This window comes from Xiphophorus maculatus, chromosome 18 (genome assembly GCF_002775205.1).
Source record: "Xiphophorus maculatus strain JP 163 A chromosome 18, X_maculatus-5.0-male, whole genome shotgun sequence".
NCBI lineage: Eukaryota > Metazoa > Chordata > Actinopteri > Cyprinodontiformes > Poeciliidae > Xiphophorus > Xiphophorus maculatus.
In genome coordinates this window covers 2,480,326-2,491,663 of record NC_036460.1, presented here as the reverse complement: position 1 = coordinate 2,491,663, position 11,338 = coordinate 2,480,326, and the positions used below count along the sequence as shown (strand labels likewise).

Below are 11,338 nucleotides of genomic sequence, written 5' to 3'. Positions count from 1 at the left end.
AACATGTTTGTTTTTCATTCCTTCAGTGCTCAAGAGTAAAAAAAACTTAATAATTTCATTACTCAAGTAAAAAGTACAGCGCAGTGAAAGTACTCTTAAAAGTAATTTTTTTCAATAAAAGTTACTCAAGTAAATGTGATTGAATAAATGTAACTAGTTACTACACAACTCTGCAACTGACCCACATTTAGTCCGCAGAGAAACATAAGGCGGGTGTAAACTATCTGCTAAAAGTTCTTTAAAGTTAGTCCTGGTCTTTAAATCCAACAAACAGCAATCCATTATCAGTTTTTTGTTTTTTAATTCAACCATTACTGCTGATGAAGAATAAAATCACTTTGACACAACAGCAATGTTAAGGTGCTTTTACTGCCATGACAGTCAGAACAATCTTCTACTCAACTTGCAGAGAATGGGAACAAGTTGTGCTCAGTGAGCAAGCTAACAGCTATTAGCAGGACAAACCAATATCAATGCATTTTAGGGATTAAGCAACCAACTAACAAAGGCCAAAAAACCCTCTGCAGCTGCTTTTAGGTCAGCTGTACAATAAATTAACTTCAGTTTTTACAATTTAATTCCTGTTGTCAAACTAGCTAACCTCAAACTAACAGACTGCAGTGATGTTTATTGAAAAATAATACTTTGCAGCTGATAAAAACATAATAATAATAATAGTGTAAAACTATTTTGCAGTTGTTTTCCGCACAGCCTAATAATCTTCCAGTTGAACAATGAAAACCTACTTTAGTAGCTGCAACCGTTAGCTAGCTGATAATAATGTGTTTCTATCAATTGAATGGATTTAAACAATATTGAAACACATTCATAGAGAAATATTGCGCCATGCTAAGTATGTAACTGATTTCACCAAAGTTCAGTTCAACACTTTATTATTCCTGCTATCGCTACTTTTTGTACTTTTGCTTTTTCTGTTTGTTTTGCTGCATAACCTTCGACTTCTAAAGTTAGAATTTGGACTTCAGCAGGTATTACAGTACTTTTTTTTTACTTCTGTCCTTGGAGAACGTCTGTATCAGACTGAAGCGGTTTATAATGAAAGTAATGTGATTTTGCAAGACAGAAAAGTAGGATTTGCTAATCACTGTGATCAGTACAAGTTAGCAACAACAATTAGCAAGCTAAAAACAATACATTCCTCTGAAGTTTATGGATCAAAAACACTAAGAACATGGTTACTAACTAAAGTTATGCATTACTGTGTGTGTGACAGATTTATTCACATAAAAACTGTCAAAACGCAAATAAACATGCATTACTGATGCTATCACAAATAGCATCAACAAATAGCTGCCGCTGTCACAATCTGTCTTGACCTCAGTCTGTACGGCCTGCTCAGAGTGAAAACTAATGTTTACATCTTCACAACTGTGGAGCTCTTGATTGATTTCACATCCAAGTTAGCCATGTTCCAGAAAAATGGAAAACTAATTGAATTTGCAAGTTGGTAGTTTGTGCCAATGCTAACCGCTGTTAGCCAGAACCGTTAGCAGAGCAATAGTTTTGCATTTCTTTGCATTTTATGGATTTCTATACACTAGTAACACATTCACAAAGATTGTGCATTACTTTTTTGTGTGACTGGATTATCAAGATACAATCACAAGTGAAAGTAAAAACTTCATTACTGCTGAAGTCACTGGTTTATGACGGGGTCAGCCATATTGGATTCTAGGTAGTGTTTGTCGAGGAAATGTACAAGTCAGGATTTGGACTTCTGGATGGATTCCAGTTGATTTTCCCAAGTTTCTGCTTTTAAATTTAGATTTTTACAAATGTCTGGTATAACCACTCAATCTGTATTTAGATTAAAATAGATTTTAATGCAAATAATGTCAGTTTGAGACAATAAAAGTGCAATATTAATGTTGAACCCAGCTCTTGAAATTATTACATACCCTTCTCTGTTGCAGGATGGAAAACTAATAGAATTTTGTAATTAATGGCAAATAAATTTTTTATTAGCAACACCTATTATTAAGCTAATGATGATACACTTATGTGAACATTGATTAAAATCACTAACAAAACAAATATTTAACAGTAGCATTGGAGTTTATGACATACAAATGGTCAAAAATGCAAATAAGCCTTTATTACTGCTGATATTACAATAATTTATAGACATGATAGGATTTTGTGTCAGGGTTGGAGAGAAATCTGAACTTTCTTCTAGATGAGGATTGAGTATAAATGTCTGGACTTGTTGGGGAACCAACTTTTCTCCAACTATTATCAGACTGAAAATACTGTTTTGGGGGAAATGTTGATTTTGGGGCAGCAGGAGTTGTTTCAAAACTTTCCAATATAAAGTTTCAATGAAACTTAAACTTATTTCTCAAACTGAAGTTGCTTCAAGTAGTTATTACTTCTGTTAAAGACCAAATATTATTCAAAAATGGTTTATTTTATGTATTTCTAATTATTTTTGGTGTTTGTTGCACCAGGTCTGAATTATTTTGATGCTTCTTTCGTCTTGTTTTCACTTTTATTTTTCTTGTACAAAATAAACAACAGCTGAAACTTCCTGGAATGGAGAATATAAGATTTACGTTCAAATTTAAGTTGCAGCTTGTCACAGCTGCATGTCCGTCCTCTCTTAATCACAACTGAATACAAGTTTTTAAGTTTTTTTTTTTCCCAAAAGGCAGAGAATATGTTGAGACTTGTTATTGACCTTTCAGCTGTATCGATCCAAAATGAAAGATGGAGGACGGCCCGTTTAAAGAGGAATGCTGCTGCTGCTTCTACTTTTTTTTTTTTTTTTTGGGTCATGAATGGGTTGAAAAGTAGCTTTATTCAGCTCCTTTCCCTCCTTGCTGTGCCAACCCTGCCTCCCAGCACACAATTACAATGCAGGGCCCCACCCCCGCCAACACACACATCATTAGCGCACATTAACACACAAACTCCCAGCCTGCCCCCTGAAGCATTCGGACAGGAGGGGGTGGGTTTCCCCAACTATTTAAACAGATTCCAGCAGATGGTTGAGGAACTTTCCTGCACTGCACTGCAGCCAGCGGACCGAAGCTTCATCAATCCAGAACCAGAACATTTTAAAAAATCAACCCCGTCAAGACCACTGGAACAACAACAACAACAAAAAACTTCTTCAAAACAAGCTGCAGAGTTCCTCCAAGTTGCTAGAAATTACTATAGTCTCCTGGAAATCGATCTGTTGTGGATCAGACATCAGGCTGCTTCACTTGGTGAAGACCGTGGAGGGAATGATGCCGTCCGACTCCCTGACGCCTTTCCTGGAACTGGATGAGGAGTTCTGCAAGGTAACAGCAGACCGATTCTTCTAATTTAATGTTTTATAGTCTTTAAATCAAAATGCAACGCAAAAACACACCATCTGGTCTAGCTTCTACTTCAAATATCTTATTGCACTTAACTAACTTACAAGTAACTTTTCAGCAAGATGTAGCAGCTTGTTTTAAGTCAATAATGCTTGAATACTGATGAAAAATGCAAGTTCCACTGGCCGATTATTTCCTTTATTACAGTGGGAAAATATGATGTTGTATGTGAAATGAACTGCCAGTCAAACTAGCACTTTTTCATCAATATTCAAGATTTATTGACTTAAACAAGCTGCTATATCTTGCTGAAAAAGTTACGTGAAAGTCACTTTTGTCTTATTCAAGTGCACTAAGACGTTTGCAGTAGAAACTGGACCAAAATTACTTTAAGCAATGAAGGCCACACTGCAAAAACACAAACTCTTACCAAGTGCTTTTGGTCTAGTTTCTACTGCAAATATCTTAGTGCACTTTAGGAACCTACAAGTAACTTTTCAGCAAGATGTAGGAGCTTAATCTAAGTAAGTAATTCCACTGCCCCATTGTTTCCTTTATTACAGTGGGAGAATGTCATAAGTGAAAAAATCTCCCAGTAGAACCAGCACTTTTTCATCAATATTCAAGAATTATTGACTTAAGGAAAGTTCCTACGTCTTGCTGAAAAGGTTACTTGAAAGTTAGTTTTTACTTAGATATTTTCAGAAGAAAGTAAACAAAAATACTTTTTGTGTTTTTGTTTTGTGAATGCTGTAGAAAATAAACCAGTGCATTTCTTATTTGAGCTAGTTTTAATTCACAAATCTTTAAGAATGTGTAAGTTGTAATGAATTTTAAGGGTAAATGCTGCAAGTTATGCCCTAAAGCAACATGTTTATCCTGTGAAGGTCAGTTCTTTAAGGTTTAGTCAGATATAGTTTGAAAAGTTTCCGTTTTCCAGAAGTGATGAGGCTGTTATTCACAGTGCTTTCAGCCTCATTTTGTCTCTATTTCCAGAGACAAGTCAGGTTTTCTAGTTGTTAAGCAAACTGAAGTCAGCGAAAACTTAGATAAAAACAAATGCTTTTTTTGTTTGAGCCAATTTTAATAACAAATATACAAGAATGTCTAAATTGTAATGAATTTTCAGGGCAAATGCTGCATATTTAACTCAGATCTCTCAAACTGTGCTATAAAACAAAAAAGTTTCTCCTGTAAAGTTCATTTACTCAAATGTTGATTGAAATGTTTCCCTTCATTAATGATAAATTATTGACCTAAAACAAACTCCTATATTTAAAATGTTTCTTATATATTTGCACTAGAAACTAGACAAAAAATACTTCAGATTTTGTGTTTCACACTGCAAAAACACAAAGTCTTGTCAAGTGTTTTTCTCTGGTTTCTAGGGTAAAAATCAGTTCATTTCAAATCAGACAAAACTAACTAATAAGCAACTTTTCTTCAAGATATAGCAGCTTGTATTAAGTTAAAAAATTCCCTAATATTGATTTAAGAACTATTACTAGTTCCACTAAAAGATTATTTCCCCATGGTATAAGTGAAATAATTGGAAGTAGTAATCAATATTCCAGAACTATTGACTTAAAACAAGATTCTGTGTCTTACTGAAAAGTTACTTGTAAGTTATTTTTTTATTATTTCAGTGGATTAAGATATTTGCACTACAAACTAGACAAAAACTACTTGGTAAGATTTGGTGTTTTTGGAGGGCAACACACATTGAACACTACAAAAATACAAAACCTTGCCAAGTATTTTTGGTCTACAAATATCTTAGTACACTTGAAATAAGGTGAAGCTAACTTACAAGTAACTGTGCAGCAAAATATAGGAGCTTCTTTTAAATCAGATTAGGGCAGATTATTTCACTTGGGCAAAATAAGTGTTATAAGTGAAATAAACTGCCAATAGAGCTAGTACGTTTTCATTAATATGAAACTAATTTTAAGGTTAAATGCTGCAAGATATGCTTTAAAACAAAGTTTATCCTGGAAAGTTCAATTTGTTTTATTCGTGATCCTTTCAGACTGATCTGTCTTTGGATTGCAAAAACACATAATTTTAAGTATTTGTGTGCTTTTTGCAGTGTGCCAGTTTCGCTCCGCATCCTGGAGTTGCAGAAAGTTCACATCTTTTCTCTCTTCTTTTTGTGTGTCAGAATTTCTGCAGCCTGGAGGCGACAGATGGCGCCTCTGGTGGCTCGATGTCTCACAGTCAGAGAGTCCTGGGCTTCCAGAGACGCCACTCCCTCTGCCCTGTGACCCTGCCAAACTCCAAGTTCAACAGCGGCTTGGAGGCCGCGGAGCCGGCCTGCTGCTGGGGCCTCGGCCTGGCCTCCAGCCAGCAGTGGAGCCGGGCGCTGCCCCGCTCCTCCCTCAGTCACATCCCCTTCCGGGTCGACCGCTCGGTCAGCATGATCGAGGGGAACCTGCGGGAGGACAAAACGCTGCCGCCACCGCCGGGTCTGTGCATCAGCAAGCCGCCGCAGGCGCCGCCGCACATCTCCAGCCGCTACAAAACGGAACTGTGCCGCACCTTCGAGGAGAGCGGCACCTGCAAGTACGGCGCCAAGTGCCAGTTCGCCCATGGCCTGGACGAGCTGAGGGGCCTCAGCAGGCACCCCAAGTACAAAACAGAGCCCTGCCGCACTTTCCACACCATCGGCTTCTGTCCGTACGGCGCCCGCTGCCACTTCATCCACAACGCAGACGAGGTGCAAGCCATCGCGACACAGAGGCACAAGCCACCTATGCTGCGGCACAGCCTCAGCTTCGCGGGCTTCTCCTCTTCCTCCCACATCTTCCAGCCGGTCCAGGAGCCTTCCTGCCTCCTCTTCACCCGGGCCTCCTCCGTCTCTCCTCCGCCCTCCTCCTCGGGGAGTCCGGAGCTGCTTTCGCCTCTCTTGCCTGAACCGGGGCCTCTCAAGCATTGCTCGTACCCGTTCTCCGGTATCGGCGACGGCAGAGACTCTTCTCTCTGCTTCTTCGCCTCCGGCAACCAGAACCTCCCGTTTCGGCTCCCCCAGCAGCCGCCGGCCTCCCTGAACAGCTTCCCCTCGCTGCAGCGATGCTCCTCCGCCGACTCCCTCTCCGAGGAGGGCTACACCTCCTCCTGTTCCCTCAGCTCCTCCTCCAGCGGCACCGAGTCTCCCAGCTTCGAGGGTCGGCGTCTCCCCATCTTCAGCCGCCTCTCCATCTCAGACGAGTAGGGAGGAGTTTTGCTTTGAGGCTGAGTTCGATCAGGAATGGGTTTAAATTTACAGAGTGTAACTTTTACTAAAAAATAAAAAATAAAATGACGGAGTATTAGGGCCAAATGAACAAAATAATCCCCACCAGTAGACCTGCCATGAATGCTAGTGCTAGTCATGGCAGTTTTCCTGGAACTCCGCCATTAGCACATTTAGCAACGCATATACAAGGTTGATTGACAGGGCTAAGACCCTCCTCCTAGCTCTGATTGGTTGTTTCTGACCGGGAGCGGTAGCACTGGAAGGAAGTTTAATCCCTTCACAGATTATCTCTCTCTTACATAGAACCAGGGAATATTAGGGCCATAAAAAGAAAAAATCACATTATTACAACTTTATTCTCATATTATTTTATTTTATTTTTTTCCCCTCCAGGGGGTCTTTTGTGGGCTCTAGTGTCCCTTATGTGATAGTAGGCTGACAGGAAACGGGGAAGTAGAGGGGGGAAGACATGCGGCAAATGTCGTCAGGTCCGGGAGTCGAACCCGCGACGGCCGCGTCGAGGACTCAAGGCCTCCAAATACGGGTCGCGCTAACCACTACGCCACCACGGCACGCCCTTTATTCTCATATTATTTCAATTTTATTCTTGTACAAGTTTATTCTTCTAATATCATTACTCTATTCTCATAATTTTATGACCTTGTCCTTCTAATTTTTTTTCTTAGTATGGCTCTAATAATCCGTCTAATGTTTGAGACAGATAATCTGAAAAACAAAATCTAGCTCCTCTTGCTCTCTGAAGAAATGCAAAGCTCCCATTAAAAAGCAACCAATCAGAGACAGGAAGAGACTGTTAGCGCTGTCAATCATGCTAGTGTACCTACTGCTAAATGTGCTAATGGTTGAGAAGTAACTTAGTGTTACAAGAAAACCATTTACTTACTGTCATTGGTGGCCATGCTAACTAGCATTATCACTTATGACAAGCTCTGCAGCATAACAGGGTGTACACAATCATGATTGACAGCGCTCCGATTGGTTGTTTGAGGAGCTCGATTGTCTTTTTCCACATATAATCTGTCTCATAACAAATATTTTAAAAATAAAAACATTTTTTCTAGAAGTTACATTTATCTTTAACCACGATGTTAGCAGATCCAGCCGAGAGAACGTGCCTATCTTTGTGCATATTGCATTTCTTCCACCCAAGCAGCTGTAGTGCTGCTCAGTGTTTGTCCAGTTTTAGCTGACTCCCCTTCCTGTTTATTGTTTCATTGATTATTGGTCTTTAATTGTATTTTATGCCATTGTAACTGCTGTATACTGTTGTATACCTGTTAGAATAACTGGAGGGTACGCGACTCAGCATTCGTCTCCATGCTGTTCCTGATCAGTAGAAAGTTCTGTGTGAGAATTTTCTCTACCCTAAGATTTTGTTTTTTTAAAATTTGTCTTCTCCAAGAAAGTGTGTGGACTTAATTTCTTACTCCAGTCCTCAGAAATCTCCCTGAAAAATCCCATTTAACACTCTCCAACTGTGTTTAATTGGCCTCTTTCTTGTGCAAGTGTAACAGGATTTATTAGCTGTACGCTGTCACTGATTGATTAGTTGATTGGTTGCATTGCTGTGGCCACATGATTGTATTTGTCAGCCATTTTTAAACTGTCTGACTAATTCAGCTGGACTGCCTTAGCACAGATTGTAGGAAGCCTCTAGTTACCAAAGTTCCTCTAACATTCTCATCCTGCTAACCCCTGCAAAAAAATTAACCTTAACATGTATTTTTGGTCTAGTTTGTAATGAATACATCTTAGTACACTTGAAATAAGACAAAACTAACTTACAAGTAACTTTTCAGGGAGGTGCAGGTTTTTTTAAGTGAGTAATTTCTTAATATTCATGAAAAGTTGGTGGATTATTTCATTTATAACACGGGAAAATGTCTTGCTATAGGTGAAATAATTACAGTCATGCTTTTTCACCAACATTAAGGAATTATTTACTTAAAATAAGCTTACATATCTTGCTGAAAAGTTACTTGCAAGTTAGTTTTGTCTTACATTGAGTGCACTTGAAACTACTTGTTAATATTTTGCATTTTTGCAGTGTAGCTTTAGCTACAGCAGGTTATATACAGTGTTATAATTATTAACATAGCCTAACATTTTTCTAGGACTATTTATTGCTTTTTGCATGTTTTATGTCTTCTTGATTTGAGATTGTTTTTGTTTTTTGAAGTAAGAAATTACGCTTTACTTTAGCGGTTCATGTTCTCTGCTTGGTTAACCGGAAGCTTTAATGACGGGACTGATGGAGAGGAGGGGAAAGGAGGAAGCAAACATTTTGGCATTCTTTATTTTCGGTTGCCTTATCAGCAGAGATCAAAACGTTCGTTCTGCTCTCCTCTCCGTTTAACCTCCGACTGTAAGGAAAAAATAACGTTGGTAATTAGGATTCAGCTGTTTAGTAGAAAGAAAATCCGTTTTTCATGATTGTTAAAATGTAACCTGACATGCAGCGCCATCAAGACTGTGTTGGTTTCTTTATTGCTGTTGTATTATATTGTTGTATAGTAGATTTTTCAGAGTCGGCTCGATGACAATGTGTTTGTAGGTCGATTTCTGTTGCACACCAGCCAGCTGGCCCGGCTCTGACCGGCAGGCGAAATCATGCGAGTTCGAGGGAAATCAGGAAGTTTCATTCTGGTTTCCTCCTAAAATCATCTCAGCCGCCTGCCCTGATGAGGCCAGAGATGTTTCTTTTTTTTAAAGAAAAGGAAAAACTTGTTAACTTAAGGTCCTATTTATTTTTCTTTGTAAGAGCAAAGCATATATTGTGCCATTTGATATTGTGTTGTTTTTTTTTTTACATAATTTAAGTGCATCTATTGTTTACATTCCAGCCGTTACTTGGATAACCTTCTTTATCTTAATATATATGTTCATCTTTAATTCAAAATAAAAGCCTTTTTGCTGAATAATAGTTTCTCAATCTGGTTTTTGTGTCATTCTGGTGTTTAACATACATTTCTGAATTATTAAGTTGGATAATAAACATCCAGTTTTGTTTTGGTTTTTATAAGTTCTGTAAAACTCGTTGAATTGAAAGCATGCACTTTGTTGCACTTTTGAGTTCAATAAAAATCAAATCAGGGACTCCTAAGATTGTGCAGTAGGGCTCCTGTAGATAGTAAAAAATGAGTAAGGATCCTTGAGATTAATCTCTAAAATATTTTAGAAAAAATGTAGAACTTTATGAGCTCCAAAAGTTGATAATTTGCAAGAAAAAAAATCAGAAATTGTTAGATTCATCTTGAAAATTTTCTATAAAAAACTTGGAAATTCCTTCATTTGAAAATTAGACATTTTTTCACTGTAGAAACTCTGAAAACTTCCAAAAGTCGAAAATGTTCTACTTTATGAGCTCAGGAACTTCTACGTTTTTTCTAGAAAATAAATGAAAGTAACCTCAAAATTTCTGATACTTTCCTCACCGGGTTTTGACTTTTGGAGCTCAGAATTTTCCAACTTTTTTCTAGAAAATTTCAGAGATTAATGTAAAAATTTCTGAGCTTTTTGGTAGAAATTTACTCTTTTTTTCTATCAACAATGACACATCATTTTCCATTTGTACTAAAATCTTCTGCATTTATCAAAAAACTTGCCGCCACATTTTCTTATGTATTCTGGTCATTAGTGGGGAAAAAATGGACAAAATCCATCAGACCTTGAAGAACATCAGAAACGTTATCGGCCAGTGAAAGCCTGAGCTTTAGGAGAAAGCATTGATGTAAGAAAGAAGCAGGTGAAACCAGAGATCTCCTGAAAACATGCAGCTCTAATTCTACATCTCTAAATCAGTTTTCATCCTCCAAAACCTGCTTCCACTTTTTAATGATCTAATTTTGAATAGAAAACATAAAAACCGATACACAGCTCAGCTTTATCGTGGGTCATGTTGGCTTTTATGTTATGAAAGGAAACTATTGGTGGAAAAGTTTCTCCAAAATGTTCCCACAAGTATTTCAGTTACAAAAAACAACCCCCAAAAAATAAAAATAAAGCTGCTTGTGTTTATGAGGGCCTTTTATGGTCATCATCAGGGATACAGACACACAAAAGAAACAAAGATGAACTATTTCCCCTCCTTGGGTTCTGGTGGGATTCTCCCGCCCCCCGCCCCAGTTGGGCCGCATGGTGTGAGAAGGGGAGTGAGTTTTGTTGGGACTCGTCCGGACGGACCAATTTGGTGTGAGTGACACTGGGGAGAATGTTTGGGCAACAGATGCCCGAACAAAGACTTTCCTCCACACAATGGGACACTGAGATACTTGTGACTGATTTCCATCTATTCACACAAAGTGGAGCAGAAGTTGAGATCCTCCCCTCCGTCTCTCTCGCTGTTTGTTTTGTTTGTGTCACTTTGAAACCTGAAAATTTCCTGCTGACACTAACTCCTTCAGAAGTTGAAAATACTCTTAGTGTTTTCACACCTGATAGTCTGGTAGACTTGGTTCGATTGGCGACCAAAGTTGCTACATTTGTTACATTTTCAGCTCGTGCCGTTAAACGAACCAGTCGACTTGAAAAACCTGTTCCCCTCCTCACCTGTGGGTGGCGCTGCACCAAGAACCACTGAAGGAAACAACGCGAAAACCTCTGAAGAAGACACTGAGCGCCGCTTCCTTCTTCATAAAATGTAAACAAAAAAGGAGTAGTGTCATATTTTAGAGGTTTTATGCTTTCTCTTTTGTAATTGGACTATTACGTTTGTTTCTGTTGTACTTACCCACAATGCCCTGCTCTGTAGTCCACTTCC

The 11,338-nt window shown here is 38.6% G+C and overlaps 1 protein-coding gene across 1 annotated transcript; it reads left to right on the top strand.

Moving 5' to 3' along the window:
- The first annotated feature begins 358 nt into the window (after positions 1-358).
- On the top strand, positions 359-6,945 carry LOC102217800 (mRNA decay activator protein ZFP36L1-like). The gene is made up of 2 exons (XM_005810560.2): positions 359-3,305; positions 5,485-6,945. Exons 1-2 carry the CDS (start codon positions 3,249-3,251, stop codon positions 6,532-6,534), a joined length of 1,107 nt encoding a protein of 368 aa, XP_005810617.2. The 5' UTR covers positions 359-3,248; the 3' UTR covers positions 6,535-6,945.
- The last annotated feature ends 4,393 nt before the right edge of the window (positions 6,946-11,338 follow it).

Coding starts and splice junctions, on each gene's coding strand:
- LOC102217800 (XM_005810560.2), top strand. CDS start 3,249: ATGATGCCGTCCGACTCCCTGACGCCTTTCCTGGAACTGGATGAGGAG. Junction 3,306..5,484: donor TGGATGAGGAGTTCTGCAAG/GTAACAGCAGAC, acceptor TTTGTGTGTCAG/AATTTCTGCAGCCTGGAGGC.